We start from the raw sequence: 18,617 nt of genomic DNA on the forward strand, positions 1-18,617 counted from the left end.
TTTTCTTTCTGCCTGTATCTCGTTTTCTCTCTGCCTGCATCTCGTTTTCTCTGTCTGTATCTCGTTTTCTCTCTGTCTGTATCTCGTTTTCTCTCTGTCTGTATCTCATTTTCTCTCTGTCTGTATCTCGTTTTCTCTCTGTCTGTATCTCGTTTTCTCTCTGTCTGTATCTCGTTTTCTCTCTGTCTCTCTCTGTCTGTATCTCGTTTTCTCTTTGTCTCTCTCTGCCTGTATCTCGTTTTCTCTCTGTCTGTATCTCGTTTTCTCTCTGTCTCAGTGTCTCGCTCTTTCTTTTGCTCTCTCCCTTTTTTTCTCTTTTCTGTATGCACATCTTCCTCTCACTTTTTTTGTGTGGCTTTTTTGTCTTTATTTTCCTTTCTCTGTGTCTTTGTTTTATCTCCTATCTGTGTGTGTGTGTGTGTGTGTGTGTGTGTGTGTGTGTGTGTGTGTGTGTGTGTGTGTGTGTGTCTGCTGCCCTTCTCATAAAGGACAGAGATATCACATCGTATCAACCTTGTGAAGAATGCGACCTGTGTAGGGCGCCAGCTGATTACAGACACACACACACAAGCATACACGCGCGCAAAACACACACATACTGCATCTGATAAACTGATCTCACATACTGGGGATCAGCTGAGAAGCCTCACGTAGTGTCAGTTAAAGCACGGTAAACTCACCAGCTGCTTTTTCAGTAATCGGATCAATCTCCTGGTACAAGTTGGCGTGTGTCCTCCAGGCTGCTAATTGAACAGAGGCATTCGCAGCTGTTGATGTTTCAGTTTGACGTTCACCAGGTCCCTTTTATTTATTTATTTATTATTTTGCTTTATTCTGTTTATTGAACGAGCAACTGTTTAGGGTGTTTGATGCGGTGAGATGGTTAAGGGTTTGTGGATGAAAGCTTGTGCCTGTGAGAGTCATTTGTTCTGAGGCTATAGGCTAATAGTTTGTGATGTTCAGGAAAGCTGAGGCTGATTGCTGCCGATATATGTGGCAGATGGTGTTCAATTGGAGGGTAAATTCATCTGGGTGTATTGATTCAGAGTAGGGTTACTCAGCTTACATCTCGCTCTCTCTCAGGATCACTTGGATGTGCATCGCAAAAGTCATCATATCCTTGTCAGATTGGCACCGTTCCTTAATGGAGAAAATGTAATGTTACCTTCTTGAACTAAATGTATATTTGTATGAGTCACTGTGTGTGTGTGTGTGTGTGGGTGTTGGTGTGGGTGCGAGCTAAAGTGTGTCTGTGGGTGCGAGCTAAAGTGTGTGTGTGTCCACATAGGCAGGTGGCAGCGTTGTGTGCTCAGGAGTGCAGTAGGAGTTGCCCTTCAGGCAATAGCAGGAAATTGATTGAATTCAGAGGGGTTTAGAAAGCTGACAAATCACAAAAAAAAAAAAACTGGTTTAAAACGCTGTAATAACGCTGTCCATAAATCACCAGTGACAGTTTAATCATCCTCAGGACTGTGGCCTAGTCTGACCACTGGACAACACTCAGGAACTGGCCAAAAGAAAGTACAACCAAACATACACACACAATTCATTCACACCGATGTATGTCTCATAAATCAAGACATTCCTAGCATCAACAAACATCTGCTCACGGTCAAATATTAATCTGACAATTTAATTAAATTACCCAGCATGCTTTTTATAAGATCACATCGTTCCCCTCAAATCATCCATTAAATTAACTTAGAAATATTTTTGTCCCTACATTTCCCCATCCACTTGCATTAGCTGGGGTTGACTTCTTATACAGCCCTGAGCTCTATTTCATCTGAGAGCTTGAAACAGCAGTGCTGCGTGGCGTCCATGGTAGGGACAAAATAAAAGCTGAAAGGGAGCCAATGCATCGCCCCCCCCCCTCCATCTCATGTGTTTTAAAGGCAGTAGTAGCATGCCAGAGGCTGGGTGGGAGAAAAACATGATTGTTATCTATGTACATAACAGACAAGCACTATCCGGTGTGACATTTCACATGTAGGACTAAGCTATGTGTATAAGTACACCGGATGATTCACTAAGACCATTTGGTTTGGAATACCCCCAGGCTTCGTCCCAAGGCCCCTTGGATTTGAAATTCTTTGCAATGCTCTAAAGTTGGTTTCCTTTCCCTCTTTAACAAAATGTCTGGACAATAACCCCTAAACACCACAACACATCTAAATGAGCTTTCTTTCTTTTAGGTATCTATATGGTACTGTTTACTCCCACACGTTGCGGTGACTTGTTGTGTGTGACATCTCCCAAAAATGAAGCCACAGCAATAATTGCAACAATACCAACAGCAGCCATTCCACGAGAGCATTCATGAGACCTGGAATACAGATGATTCCGAGTCGATACCACTTGCTTGAGCCCGGGCTTTGTCTGACGTGGTGTAGAGTAGAGAAGGGTTTCAGTGTTGTGCATTTGTGTACATTTTAGCCATTAACAGACACTCTTGTCCCTTAATTCAGAGGGACTAACAGTCGGTGTTGTATAATTTACTCCTCTGGCTCCTATTGAAGGAAGTTTTCTCTGAGGGTTGTTTTCTCCCACGGTGCTAAGATTTGCCCGTCCCAAAAATCACCTTCCATTACAATAGGCCCGGGGGGGGGGGGTGTATTTTTGTGAAGAAACCAATAAGCCGTGGATGTTGTGAGCGTATCGGTGTATCTATGTGAAGAAAGCATGGCAATATGGCAGGCAGCCATCTCCATTGTAATTCCATCTCTCCCTCCTCCTTGGTTTGCCCCTGAGAATTGCATCAGAGGATTCATCTGTAATAGAATTAGCCCGTGTGTGTGCCTCAGCAGCAGCTGGGGATGGGTATAGTTCATGTCTTTTATGAAACAAACAGAGTTGGTGATTTTAATTATCCTTTCCATCTTATTATAAAGCTCTCTCTCTCTCTCTCTCTCTTTTTCTCATTTTCTCTCTCTCTTTCTCGCACTCTCTCTCGCTCTTTCTCGCACTTTCTCCATATCTCTCTTCTCTCTCCCTATTTATCCTCTCTTTCTCTCTTTGTCTCGACCTATCTTTTTACCTTCACTCTCTCATTCCTCCACTCTCCCTCTCTCCTTTTTCTCCTCGGGGATAATATCTGTTCATTTAAGAAATGGAGAGTTATTACCCCCTTCATGAAATGACAGAATGGATCTAAAGTCATCGACTGTGATTATCTGTCCTCCACCTCCCTGCTTCTCCTTTGCGGCGCACACAGACCAGGTGAATGACATATACTGTTTGTTCAGATGTGCCTATTTTTCTCCTTTTATTTTTCAGTCTCTCTCTTTCTGCCTCTTTTTAATTGCTCAGTTTCTCCCTTGCTCTGTCTGTCTGTTTGACTGTCTGTCTGTGTCTGTCTCTATTTCTCTCTCTCTACGTCTCTCTCTCTCTCTCTCTCTCTCTCTCTCTCTCACTCGCTCTCTCTCCCTTCTCCCCTCTCTCAGTCAGCAGTACTACAGTATTGACTTTCTGGCATATTTTTTTCTGCCACAGAGAGTTCTGAAACGAGGCCCACAGGCCCAGCAGTTAGACTTGTTTATTGAGGTCATGCCAGAGGTTACATGACTCCCCAGTCTGCTGTCTATTGTGAGTTTCGGTATTGCTCTGTAGCTTTCAAGTAAGCTTCTCAAATTGCTGTATATGTCGTTTTTTTATTCCTTAAACGTGTGTGTGTGTGTGTGTGTGTGCCATAGACACCTAATTCCTTAAACGTGTGTGTGTGTGCCATACACACATTTAAGGAAATGGGTGTCTATGTGCATTAGACACCCATTTCCTTAAACATGTGTGTATTGTTGGATTAACTGATGTGGTGAATTTAAGTTATCTATCTAAAATATGTCTGTGTGAGATTGCATACATTTATTTATTTTCAGTAATAGGGGTCCAATTGGCAGGCTTGATAGTTGTCAGCTATGAATTGTTTTGTTGTTTTCATGCTTTTCTTGAATGATTCCACACTCATTGTAGATGGATGATGGTGAGAAGAGATACTCAATAATCACTTTGGAAATCAAAGTCATTTCATACTATTTAGAGACGAAAGCCAGCCAGTGATGTTGCAATCATACATGCATTTTAAACCTGTCTGTGGCCAGCTGTCTTCCTGCAACAGTGTATTCTTTCAGGCAGACTATCGCAGATGTGTTGTTTATGCATGTTTGCCCATAGTCTTCTCATCATAATGTCCTTTAATCTGTGACCAGAGGTGTGTAGGTGAGGGCAGATGTGGTAAGATCTTATGTCTGTAGACCAGTTGGAGATGGCTATGGGAGATGGCTATGGGAGATGGCTATGGGAGATGGCTATGGAAGGTGGCTATGGGAGGTGGCGTTGGCTATGGGAGGTGGCGTTGGCTATGGGAGGTGGCGTTGGCTATGGGAGGTGGCGTTGGCTATGGGAGGTGGCGTTGGCTATGGGAGGTTGGCTATGGGAGGTTGGCTATGGGAGGTTGGCTATGGGAGGTTGGCTATGGGAGGTTGGCTATAGGAGATAGCTATAATAGGTGCTTGTCCCTATACCTCTCATACGGATGTCCTAAAACACTTGATTCTTCAACTGCTGTGTAGGGAATATATTTCCTTGCTGCCACAGATGATGTAGTTGTATGAGCGGGTCTATGCCACAGATGATGTAGTTGTATGAGCGGGTCTATGCCACAGATGATGTAGTTGTATGAGCGGGTCTATGCCACAGATGATGTAGTTGTATGAGCGGGTCTATGCCACAGATGATGTAGTTGTATGAGCGGGTCTATGCCACAGATGATGTAGTTGTATGAGCGGGTCTATGCCACAGAATGTAGTTGTATGAGCGGGTCTATGCCACAGATGATGTAGTTGTATGAGCGGGTCTATGCCACAGATGATGTAGTTGTATGAGCGAGTCTATGGCCCCGTTTTGGTCCTTCTTTGTTATGGTGTGACTGGTATCCTTACCAATCTGCGTGACTACAACGGTGTTGTACAGTACCCACTTTGTTCTGAATATCATCTGACTGGCGTGTTTGCTTCTCCTCCTGTCCGCCAGAGATCAGCCGTGTACGGAAGGACATGTACAACGACACGCTAAACGGCAGCACAGAGAAGCGGAGCAGTGAGCTCCCAGACGCAGTGGGCCCCATGGTGCAGCTCCAGGAGAAACTATTTGTGCCTGTGAAAGAGTACCCCGATGTGAGTACAATCTTTTTTCTGATTGCACACACACACACACACACACACACACACACACACACACACACACACACACACATACGAAGATACTCACACACACACACACACACACATACGAAGATACTCACACACGGGTTATCTCCGCACTGCTGCTAGCAGGGAAATACACACACACACACACACACACACGCACAGGCACGCCTGAAGGACGACCACAAGTCTACGATGAAAAATGTATGTTTGCGTCAAGGCACTTTCCCTAGATGAATATTAATAATATAACTGTGGGTAAACTGGGTGTGGCCTCATTCAGTGTCAGCCTTATTGGATTACCAAGTTCTTACAGGTCCTGGTAATCTACTTTCTTCTGTGTTAGAGGGTGGGCCCAATGTCATAGTTATTGATTGGGTTAAGAGTTCTGGGTGCAGTGGGATTCTGACTGGGCACCATGTAAACCCCGAGGGGGGGGGGGGGGGGCTACTGTTATTGGACGGATCCATCCACATGTGAAGAATAGTCACCACTAGTTATTTATTGACTTGGGCTTGCATAATGGCACTCACCCAGTACTCTCAGCACTACATTGTTGAAAGATACAGTTTATATCAACCCATAAACTTGCGAAAGTTGTGTTGTTTCGGTATTTAAAATATTATTTCTGAACTGCTGTGCTGTTTCTTTACCTCAGTATTATTAGTCATGTAAACGTGTCGTGTAAGGAGAAATTAAGAAACAACAGAAACAAGATTAACCTAACTAAGTCAGAGGCTATGCCACTTGGTAGCCTGCACTCTGTACCTAATACTTCTCCCCCTTCCCTTTTAAATGGTCTCCCTCAGGTTTCATGTATCTGGGTATATTTGTTACTCCTAAATTCCAGCAAATGTACAAAGCCAATTTTGTTCCCTTGTTTGATACAATAAGACAGGATCTGGAGCGCTGGAACTCTCTCCCGATTTCTTGGTTGGGTAGGATATCCCTCTTGAAAATGAACATTTTACCTAGACTACTTTACCCAATCCAAATGATCCCAGTATTACTCTCCAATAAGGTAATAAAGGATGTAAATTGATGGCTAAGTTCCTTTATATGGAGTAAACGCAAACCAAGACTTAAGATGGCAATATTGCAGCTGCCAAGTTCTATGGGCGGCTTGGACCTGCCCAATATCAGGTTCTATCAATGGTGTGCCCACCTTTGTTATATTTCTGACTGGATCACAAATGATGACTCCTCTATTTGGTTAGACATTGAGACTTCTCTTTCAAAATACCCCTTACAGGATCTTTTATTTTTCAGAAGTTTTAAGTCTGTAGAAGATCACTGTAATAATCCCGTTACACTTAACACACTCAAAGTATGGAGGTCAGTTCAACGCTTCCTGGGAAGGTCCAAACTAACCTCTGCTCTTCACCCAATTCTTAACAATCCAGATTTCAGTCCAGGATTGCTGGATGCCGGCTTTAACTCTTGGCTTAATAAGGGCATACGCAGGCTAAATGACTTATTTGTTGATAAGATTTTGTTGTCATTTGAGCAGATGGTCGAGAAATATCGACTCCCAAAGCAGGACTTTTTCCGCTTCCTACAAGTAAGACATTATATCCTGAAGGGCACCACCTTAATTGGTAACCCTGATGTGTCTGTCATTGAAAGAATGCTTTTTTTCCCACAAAGGAAAATGTCTGTAAGTCTATTTTATGATACTTTAAGGTCCCTTTCTGCTGTCAACACACAGAGGGTGAAACAAGTGTGGGAGAAAGAATTGTCTGTTACTATTGACGAAGAGATGTGGGAGGACATTTGGAGATATGCAAAAACAATATCTAAATGTAATCGTACTAGAGCAATCCAATTAAGAATAATACACAGATTGCATATATCCCCAAATCGCAGACATGCTTTTAGCCCCACCTCCTCTTCCCCTCAGTGTCTTAAATGCAAAACTGATACAGGCACCCTAACACATTGTTTATGGTCATGTACCAAAATACAAAGATACTGGTCTGGTGTTCTGCAAGAAATTGAAAAGATCCTAGGGGTTGATCTAGAATTGGACCCAGTTTCTTTACTGTTGGGTCTCCCTAGTAGGCATGCTACTTCTGTGGGTAAGAGGAGGCTTTACAACATCCTTACCTTCGCAGCGAGGAAAAACATCCTTTTACAGTGGATTAGTGATAAGCTTCCTTCTATTAAAGATTGGCATAAGATACTATTTGAATGGGTGCCTCTGGAATATCTGACATGTACATTGCATTCTAAAACAGACCAGTTCTACAAAGTATGGGAACCTTATCTAAATTACCTAGAACCAGAGGTATCAGCTATTATGCTGCAAGGATTATCGTAGAATGACGGGGATGTATGTATTTCAGAACTACACTGTACGTTCCATGTGTGGAACCTAACCTCTTGGTTTAAACTGAGCTTTTTTGTTTAATTTCTGTTTGTAAGTTTGTTTAAAATGTATGTATTGAGAGACGCAATGATGGTGATGGGGTGAGAGAAGCTTTCTGTGTGCTTTGTCTCTGTTGTTGTATCTCTTAATATGGGTGAAAATTGTAAAATTCCAATAAAAATACTGTTAAAAAAAAATAAAAAATAAAATAAAATAAACAACAGAAATGCATCAGGCAGTGGGCACTAGGCGGAGGATTGCATCATCTACGTAAGTCCCCACGTTGAACTTACCTCAACCGTGTGCGTTTGTTCTAACTCGCACCTGAAACTATCCGCCTCGTAGTTAACAAATCTTTTAAGCAATCACCCTCAGATCCTGCTCACCTAAGCCTGGTCCAGGGGGAGCGAGCCGAGCTCCGAGCTGATTGATCCCAATTAACTTGTTCTTCTGAGAGGCTGATTCTTGCGTGGGCAGCATTAATGGAGTTGAGTCATTGGAGGTTTAAAATCACAGCTCCAGTCCGGATTCATCTACTGTATTTCTGCTGAGGTTTTAAGGCTTTTCAAAGGTTGTTTATGCCACCGTTTTTCACCTGGGGGAAAACAGTAGTAGTTAAGTCAGAGTACACAGACCACCCACGATACAGACTGCCTCCTGCTGACCACCTACAGGACAAATACTGGTTGAATCAACGTTGTTTCCACTTCATTTCAACCCCCCAACAAATTCAATGTGATGACGTTGAATCAATGTGGAAAACGGATTGTATTTGCAAAAGTTATACATGTAAGGGAATTTTCTCTGTTTTTCAACAACGTTTAACCTAAATCCAACGACATGGTGAATTTGTTGGTTGATTTCACGTTGAATTCCCGTTAGTTGAATTCCCGTTAGTTGAATTCCCATTAGTTGAATTACCGTTAGTTGACAACTCAACCAAACACAAACTTGACGTCTGTGCTCAGTGGATTTTGTACAGAACTGCTTTTTTTGTTGTTGTTGCATGTTATGAATTCATAATAGATTGGGAATATGGATGGCTATAGATGGTATGAGATAATAATGTGTCTGTCTGCCTGTATTGGATGTAGGGGGTGTGAGAAAATGTTGTCGATCTCTTGAGTCTCTCTCTCTCTTTCCCAGTCAGTGTGTCTTGGCCTGCTCTTCTAGTCTCCGGTAAAGGACAGCAGCAGCAGAGTGAGTGTCGATGCAGGTTGTCCTTGCTGCTCTGAAGGACAGGGAGGATCATTATTACTGAGGATGGGTTCATTAGGAACACTGAGAGATTATATGAGAGGGCTTCATATAGCCCCCAGCTGAGAGTTCTGGAGCCGTGTGTGTGTGTGTGTGTGTGTGTGTGTGTGTGTGTGTGTGTGTGTGTGTGTGTGTGTGTGTGTGTGTGTGTGTGTGTGTGTGTGTGTGTGTGTGTGTGTGTGTGTGTGTGTGTGTGTGTGTGTGTGTGTGTGTGGTTTTGCATACATGCTTATCATTACTGACAATAAGAGTTGATAGTGTTTGTGACCGGAAGGATCAGTTAAAATGGCGCCGAAGAGGATGGCTGATGTTTTACATGCTCACAACCAACTGTGCTATTTTGTTAGTTTTTTTTGTGTTGTTTGTAACTTATTTTTTAACTTATTTTGTACATAATATTGCTGCTACCATCTCTTATGACCGAAAATAACTTCTGGACATCAGAACAGCGATTACTCACCTCGAACTGGAAGAAGCTTTTTCCTTTGACAAGTCCGACAAGAAGGATATACTGCTTTCCCGGGTACAGGCCCAAATCCCCGTCATTTGCGTGAAGAAAAGATGGAGGAAAACAAGGCGCAGATCGGGCTGCCTTTTGAGAATCCGTAGGCAAACTCCCACTGCCATCCGTTCTACTGGCTAACGTGCAATCATTGGAAAATAAAATTACAATTATAGTACCAACGGGACATTAAAAACTGTAATATCTTATGTTTCACCGAGTCGTGGCTGAACGACGACACGGATAATATAGAGCTGGCGGGATTTTCCATGCACCGGCAGAAAAGAGAGTCTGGTAAGACTAGGGTTGGCGGTGTGTGTCTATTTGTCAATAACAGCTGTTGCGCAATGTCTAATATTAGAGAAGTCTCAAGGTATTGCTCACCTGAGGTAGAATACCTAGAATATAAGCTGTAGACCACACTATCTACCAAAGAGAGTTCCCAGCTATATTATTCATAGCCGTCTATTTTCCACCACAAACCAATGCTGGCACTAAGACCGCACTCAACCAACTCTGTAAGGCCATAAGCAAACAAGAAAATGCTCATCCAGAAGTGGCACTCCTAGTGGCCAGGGACTTTAATGCAGGCAAACTTAAATCAGTTTTACCAGATTTACCAGCATGTCACATGAGCAACCAGAGGGAAAAAAACTATACCACCTTTACTCCACACACAGAGATGCATACAAAGCTCTCCACCGCCCTCCATTTAGCAAATATGACCATAATTCTATCCTGCTGATTCCTGCTCACAAGCAAAAACTAAAGCAGGAAGTACCAGTGACTTGCTCAATACAGAAGTGGTCAGATGACGTGGATTCTACTCTACAGGACTGTTTTGCTAGCACAGAATGGAATATGTTCTGGGATTCATCCAATGGCATTGAGGGGTATACCACCTCAGTCATCGGCTTCATCAATAAGTGCATTGACGACGTCGTTCCCACAGCGACCGTACGTACATATCCCAACCAGAAGCCATGAATTACAGGCAACATCTGCATCAAGCTAAAGGCTAGAGCTGCCGCTTTCAGGGAGCGGGATACTAATCCGGAACCTTACAAGAATTTCCGTTATGCCCTGAGACGAACCATCAAACAAGCAAACTGTCAATACAGGATTAAGATTGAATCCTAATACAGCGGCTCTGACGCTCTTCGGATGTGGCAGGGCTTGAAAACTATTACAGACTCCAAAGGGAAACCAATACGTGAGCTGCCCAGTGACGCGAGCCTGCCAGACGAGCTAAATGCCTTTTATGCTCGCTTCAAGGCAAGCAACACTGAAGCATGTGTGATAACACTCTTGGTAGCCGATGTGAGCAGGACCTTTAAACAGGTCAGCATTCACAAAGTCGCGGGCCCAGACAGATTACCAGGACGTGTACTCAAAGCATGCGCAGGCCAACTGGCAAGTGTCTTCACTGACATTTTCAACCTCTCCCTGACCGAGTCTGTAATACCTAGATGTTTCAAGCAGACCACCATAGTCCCTGTGCCCAAGGAAGTGAAGGTAACCTGCCTAAATTATTATCACCCTGTAGCACTCACGTCAGTAGCCATGAAGTGCTTTGAAAGGCTGGTCATGGCTCATGAACACCATTATCCCAGAAACCCTAGACCCACTCCAATTTGCATACCAACCCAACAGATCCACAGATGACGCAATCTCAATCGCTCTCGACACTGCCCTTTCCCACCTGGACAAAAGGAACACCTATGTGAGAATGCTGTTCATTGACTACAGCTCAGCGTTCAACACCATAATGCCCACAAAGCTCATCACTAAGTTCAGGGCCTTGGGACTAAACACCTCCCTCTGCAACTGGATCCTGGACTTCCTGGCGGGCCTCCTCCAGGTGGTAAGGGTAGGCAACAACACGTCTGCCATACCGATCCTCAACACTGGGGACTGTACTTAGTCCGACCGGGAACTCCCTGTTCACCCACGTCTGCGTGGCCAAACACGACTCCAACACCATCATTAAGTTTGCGGACGACACAACAGTGGTAGGCCTGATCACCAACAACGATGAGACAGCCTATAGGGCGGAGGTCAGAGACCTGGCAGTGTGGTGCCAGGACAACAACCTCTCCCTCGATGTGAACAAGACAAAGGTGCTGATCGTGGACTACAGGAAAAGGAGGGCCAAACAGGCCCCCATTAACATCGACAGGGCTGTAGTGGAGCGGGTCAAGAGTTTCAAGTTCCTTGAGGTCCACATCACCAACACACTATCATGGTCCAAAAACACCAAGACAGTCGTGAAGAGGGCACAACAAAACCTTTTCCCCATCGGGAGACTGAAAAGATTTGGCATGGGTCCCCAGATCCTCAAAATGTTCTCCAGCTGCACATACCGGTTGCATCACCGCCTGGTATGGCAACTGCTCGGCATCTGACCATAAGGCACAACAGAGGGTCATCACTGGGGCTAAGCTTCCTGCCATCCAGGATCTATATACAGTGGGGCAAAAAAGTATTTAGTCAGCCACCAATTGTGCAAGTTCTCCCACTTAAAAATATGAGAGAGGCCTGTAATTTTCATCATAGGTACACTTCAACTATAACAGACAAAATGAGAGAGAAAGAATTCCAGAAAATCACATTGTAGGATTTTTTATGAATTTATTTACAAATTATGGTGGAAAATAAGTATTTGGTCACCTACAAACTAGCAAGATTTCTGGCTCTCACCGACCTGTAACTTCTTTAAGAGAGTCCTCTGTCCTCCACCTGTATTAATGGCACCTGTTTGAACTTGTTATCAGTATAAAAGACACCTGTCCACAACCTCAAACAGTCACACTCCAAACTCCACTATGGTCAAGACCAAAGAGCTGTCAAAGGACACCAGAAACAAAATTGTAGACCTGCACCAGGCTGGGATGACTGAATCTGCAATAGGTAAGCAGCTTGGTTTGAAGAAATCAACTGTGGGAGCAATTATTAGGAAATGGAAGACATACAAGACCACTGATAATCTCTCTCGATCTGGGGCTCCACACAAGATCTCACCCCGTGGGGTCAAAATTATCACAAGAACGGTGAGCAAAAATCCCAGAATCACACGGGGGGACCTAGTGAATGACCTGCAGAGAGCTGGGACCAAAGTAACAAAGCCTACCATCAGTAACACACTACGCCGCCAGGGACTCAAATCCTGCAGTGCCAGACGTGTCCCCCTGCTTAAGCCAGTCCAGGCCCGTCTGAAGTTTGCTAGAGAGCATTTGGAGGATCCAGAAGAAGATTGGGAGAATGTCATATGGTCAGATGAAACCAAAATATAACTTTTTGGTAAAAACTCAACTCGTCGTGTTTGGAGGACATAGAATGCTGAGTTGCATCCAAAGAACACCATACCTACTGTGAGGCATGGGGGTGGAAACATCATGCTTTGGGGCTGTTTTTCTGCAAAGGGACCAGGACGACTGATCTGTGTAAAGGAAAGAATGAATGGGGCCATGTATCATGAGATTTTGAGTGAAAACCTCCTTCCATCAGCAAGGGCATTGAAGATGAAACATGGCTGGGTCTTTCAGCATGACAATGATCCCAAACACACCCCCCGGGCAACAAAGGAGTGGCTTCGTAAGAAGCATTTCAAGGTCCTGGAGTGGCCTAGCCAGTCTCCAGATCTCAACCCCATAGAAAATCTTTGGAGGGAGTTGAAAGTCCGTGTGGCCCAGCAACAGCCCCAAAACATCACTGCTCTAGAGGAGATTTGCATGTAGGAATGGGCCAAAATACCAGCAACAGTGTGTGAAAACCTTGTGAAGACTTACAGAAAACGTTTGACCTCTGTCATTGCCAACAAAGGGTATATAACAAAGTATTGAGATAAACTTTTGTTATTGACCAAATACTTATTTTCCACCATAATTTGCAAATAAATTCATAAAAAATCCTACAATGTGATTTTCTGGATTTTTTTTCTAATTTTGTCTGTCATAGTTGAAGTGTACCTATGATGAAAATTACAGGCCTCTCTCATCTTTTTAAGTGGGAGAACTTGCACAATTGGTGGCTGACTAAATACTTTTTTGCCCCACTGTAATAGGCGCTGTCAGAGGACAGCCCATAAAATTGTCAGACTCCAGTCACCCAAGTCATAGACTGTTTTCTCTGCTACCGCACGACAAGCGGTACCGGAGCGCCAAGTCTAGGACCAAAAGGCTCCTCAACAGCTTCTATCCCCAAGCCATAAGACTGCTAAACAATTAATCAAATGGCCACCAGACTATTTACATTGACACCCCTCCTCCATTTGTTTTATACACTGCTGCTACTCACTGTTTATTGTCTATGCATTGTCACTTAACCCCTACCTTCATGTACAAATTACCTTGACTAACCTGCACCCCTGCACACTGCATATGTGGGAACTCCTTCAAGACTATTGGAAAAGCATTCCAGGTGAAGCTGGTTGAGAGAATGCCAAAGAGTGTGCAAAGCTGTCATCAAGGCAAAGGGTGGCTATTTGAAGAATCTTAAATATAAAATATATTTTGATGATTTTCACACTTTTTTGGTTACTACATGATTTCATATGTGTTATTTCATAGTTTTGATGTCTTCACTATTATTCTATAATGTAGAAAATAGTATAAATAAAGAAAAACAGTGAATGAGTAGGTGTTCTAAAACTTTTAACCGGTAGTGTATATTTTCTTAATTACAGATGGCAGTTGTCATGACAGCCCAGTAAGATGGAGTCGTAGCTTTATTTCTGCAGTACCAAGGCAGAGCAGTAGATATGCCACATCCCTTCAGTCTTTATAAACAGCCATTTTCAACAAACTAGACTAGACAATAAAAATCTAAGTAATGAAAAAGTTCAAATAATACTTTTCATTGTCGTCGTCCCCCTCCCTTTTTGTACACTGCTGCTACTCGCTGTTTATTATCTATGCATAGTCACTTCACCCCCACCTACATGTACAAGTTACCTTGACTAACCTGTACCCACGCACACTGACTCGGTACCGGTACCCCCTGTACAGTGAGGGAAAAAAGTATTTGATCCCCTGCTGATTTTGTACGTTTGCCCACTGACAAAAAAAATATCAGTCTATCATTTTAATGGTAGGTTTATTTGAACAGTGAAAGACAGAATAACAACAAAAAAATCCAGAAAAAATGCATGTCAAAAATGTTATAAATTGATTTGCATTTTAATGACGGAAATAAGTATTTGACCCCCTCTCAATCAGAAAGATTTCTGGCCCCCAGGTGTCTTTTATACAGGTATCGAGCTGAGATTAGGAGCACACTCTTAAAGGGAGTGCTCCTAATCTCAGTTTGTTACCTGTATAAAAGACACCTGTCCACAGAAGCAATCAATCAGATTCCAAACTCTCCACCATGGCCAAGACCAAAGTGCTCTCCAAGGATGTCAGGGACAAGACTGTAGACCTACACAAGGCTGGAATGGGCTACAAGACCATCGCCAAGCAGCTTGGTGAGAAGGTGACAACAGTTGGTGCGATTATTCGCAGATGGAAGAAACACAAAAAAACTGTCAATCTCCCTCGGCCTGGGGCTCCATGCAATATCTCACCTCGTGGAGTTACAATAATCATGAGAACGGTGAGAAATCAGCCCAGAACTACACTGGAGGATCTTGTCAATGATCTCAAGGTAGCTGGGACCATAGTCACCAAGAAACCAATAGGTAACACACTGCACCGTGAAGGACTGAAATCCTGCAGCGCCTGCAAGGTCCCCCTGCTCAAGAAAGCACATATACATGCCCGTCTGAAGTTTGCCAATAAACATCTGAATGATTTAGTGGACTACTGGGTGAAAGTGTTGTGGTCAGATGAGACCAAAATGGAGCTCGTGTTTAGAGGAGGAGGAATGCTGCCTATGACCCCAAGAACACCATCCCCACCATCAAACATGGAGGTGGAAACATTATGCTTTGGGGGTGTTTTTCTGCTGCCAGGACAACTTCACCGCATCAAAGGGACGATGGACAGGCCATGTACCGTCAAATCTTGGGTGAGAACCTCCTTCCCTCAGCCAGGGCTTTGAAAATGGGTCGTGGATGGGTATTCCAGCATGACAATGACCCCAAACACACGGCCAAGGCAACAAAGGAGTGGCTCAAGAAGAAGCACATTAAGGTCCTGGAGTGGCCTAGCCAGTCTCCAGACCTTAATCCCATAGAAAATCTGTGGATGGAGCTGAAGGTTCGAGTTGCCAAACGTCAGCCTCGAAACCTTAATGACTTGGAGAAGATCTGCAAAGAGGAGTGGGACAAAATCCCTCCTGAGATATGTGCAAACCTGTTGGCCAACTACGAGAAACATATGACCTCTGTGATTACCAACAAAGGTTTTGCCACCAAGTACTAAGTCATGTTTTGCAGAGGGGTCAAATATTTATTTCCCTCATTAAAATGCAAATCAATTTATAACATTTTTGACATGCGTTTTTCTGGATTGTTTTGTTGTTATTCTGTCTCTCACTGTTCAAATAAACCTACCATTAACATGATAGACTGATCATTTCTTTGTCAGTGGGCAAAAGTACAAAATCAGCAGGGGATCAAATACTTTTTTTCCCTCACTGTATATAGCCTCGCTATTGTTATTTTATTGTGTTACATTTGATTCTTTTTTACTTTGAGTTTATTTGGTAAATATTTTCTTAACTCTTCTTGAACTGCACTGTTGGTTAAGGGCTTGTAAGTAAGCATTTCACGGTAAAGTCTACACTTGTTGTATTCATCGCACGTGACAAATAAAGTTTGCTCTGATTTTGATTTGATTTTGACCTAGTTGAGAGGTGTGAGCAAAGCTTCTTCATTTTAACTCGTGGAATAAGGAGTACGGGAATATGACATTCTATCATTTGGAGAGTAGTGTTTTGGTTGAGGGTGCAGCACCCCTTTGCTAATTGCAGAGGACCCCCATGTAGGAAACCATTAACTTAAAACTCTCAGCTCTATGGTTCTTCATGGAACTGCTTCTGAAGCACTCCAATTCTAGCACCAGGTGGCATGCGAGGGTGGGGGTAGAGAGGGAATGTAGGGGAGGGGGGTTACTGAGGGATACCCATTACCTCCACCTGGGGGGGTGATGGTTAAGGGCAGGCATGGGGTACTACCCTGGTGAGGGAGGAGGGTTAGAGGGAGTAATGGTGGGGTTTAAGGAGGGAGTGGAAGTGTCACAATCAAGGATAGGGTGGGAGAGATGTTGATGTTTTTATTTATTATGGAATCCCATCTACTCTTCCTGTGGTCCAGCAAAATTAAGCCAATTATACATTTTAAAAACCAATTACAATTACAATACATTCATAACAGATTTCACAACGTAGTAAGTGTGTGCCCTTGATATGAGGGAACCTACCACTGTGTGGGTGGGCGAGTTGATGATGAATGTGTGTGTGAGATGAGTTGTGGGAATTGGGGCAGGGGAGTCGTGGCCTGGTCTGTCTGATAAAGAGAGAAGACATTCTCTCGGGTCTCACCCTCGTCACTGGGACAGGAGAGCAGCGGCACGGAAATGAATTTCCCCCTTCAAACTCCTCGCAGCACTGCTGCCACTGTTTTGGCAGCCCACACCCATTCCAATTTGCTGAACAATGTTATTAGGCAATGAAAGACAGGAATCCAGGAGAGCATTGCCTCACACTGAGTTTTTGTTTTTGTTTGGGTATTTCTCTCGTGTGTGTGTGTGTGTGTATGTGTGAGTGAGAAAGAGAGGGTGTGTGTGTTGAAAAAGAAAGGGGGAATAGTGTGGTTAATGTATTGTTTTCTAGTGGACTATAAATACATTTCAGGAGTTTGTGGGGACAAAGCTTTTAATTGTGCTCAATACAACAGTGTGAGGTTGAGGGAGAGGGACAGGCAATGGAAATGAGCTGTTGTCATCAATCATTTGGCTGCTGCGTGTCCTTTTCTGGGTCATGCTCGTCCACAGCAGAGATGAGAGAGAGAGACCATCACTGATTTATTAATCATTAGAAGCATGTGTGGCTGGATTCATTCTCCCACAGTCCTCTCATTTGGCCTTGGCCATCCTTCACACACCTCAAGGAGGGAGGGAGACGGGGAGGGAGAGAGAGACGGTGGGGGAAGAGACCGGGAGGGAGGGAGGGAGAGACAGACAGGGAGGGAGGGAGAGAGGGAGGGAAAGGGACAGGGAGGGAGGGAGAGAGACAGACAGACAGAGAGGGAAGAATAAAGAGTGGAGATAGGCAATTTGGAAGGGTGTGTGTGTGTGTGTGCATATGCACATGTGCTATGTATGTACTCTCTCTCCCTATTTGAAGAATAAGCACTCTAGCAGAGAGACAGCATTAGTGGATGTAATTTATCCATCACTCCAGGTGTCTTACTTTTAATTGAGTGACGCAGAGAGACCCAAACTGGACTGGGACTAGATTGAGCAGCTGCTTTTTCCAGTGTTTTTTGTGTGGGGGGTGGGGGGTGGGCGTGTGTTGTCCCTGCGTAGGTGGTTTATGTGTGTGTGTGTGTTTGTCCGCACATTTGTTTGTGTGTGAGAGAGAGAGACAGAGGGAGAGAGGGCTGGGAGGAGTGACCTTGACTTTAAGAGGTCAGTCCTCCCTCCCATCTATGCTGCGTGAGGTCCACTTGAGGTGCAGAGAAGTGAGTAAAAGGGTGAGGGGGGGGGGGGCTGTCTGTGATTAGGTGAACTATGCCGTATAAATTAGCCCCCTCATTATTGTGATGATAAGAAACCGAGCTAGACGCAGGGGAGATAGGAAGGTGCCAGCAACACAGCAACACAGGCGTTGTGGGTCACAAGCATGGCTAATGAAGGTTAATTAGGGTTCATTAGAACATTAGGACTGCTAAGCTGACACACAGCATCATCACCCGGGAGGGGATGAGGCTCACCTCATTCTGTCATCCAACACACACTGCTCAAACGGATGACGAAATGCCAATATGGCATTCTACTAAATCTATGGTTATGGGGAGGAAAATCCTTTGCTTATGAAGAGTCAGTTAGAAGATTCGGTAGCACTTTATTTGGATAGTTCCATGGACAGTGAGGGCCAAAAGTATTTGGACAGTGACAAATGTTTAGTTGTTTTGGGTTCTGTACTCCAGTTCTTTGGATCTGAAATGGTACAATGACTATGAGGTTAAAGTGCAGACTGTCAGCTTTCATTTCAGGGTATTTTCATCCATATCAGGTGAACCGTTTACAAATTACAGCATTTTTTGTACATAGTCCCCCCGATTTTTAGGTGACCGAAAGTATTTGGACAAATTCACTTATGTGTATTAAAGTAGTCAAAAGTTTAG

The 18,617-nt window shown here is 43.9% G+C and overlaps 1 protein-coding gene across 5 annotated transcripts in view; it reads left to right on the forward strand.

Annotated features, from left to right (window-relative positions):
• LOC110502352 (protein quaking) overlaps positions 1 to 18,617 on the forward strand; it is a 103,600-nt gene that overhangs the window by 24,753 nt on the left and 60,230 nt on the right. For all 5 annotated transcript variants that reach the window (XR_005039092.1, XM_036959644.1, XM_036959643.1 and 2 more), the window contains exon 2: positions 5,029 to 5,171. Coding sequence is in view for 4 of the 5 variants with exons in the window: in XM_036959644.1 (XP_036815539.1) it covers positions 5,029 to 5,171 (143 nt within the window). In the remaining variant the exon portion in view is untranslated. The remainder of the gene's footprint in view (positions 1 to 5,028; positions 5,172 to 18,617) is intronic.

Source organism: Oncorhynchus mykiss, chromosome 23, assembly GCF_013265735.2.
Source record: "Oncorhynchus mykiss isolate Arlee chromosome 23, USDA_OmykA_1.1, whole genome shotgun sequence".
Classification (NCBI taxonomy): domain Eukaryota; kingdom Metazoa; phylum Chordata; class Actinopteri; order Salmoniformes; family Salmonidae; genus Oncorhynchus; species Oncorhynchus mykiss.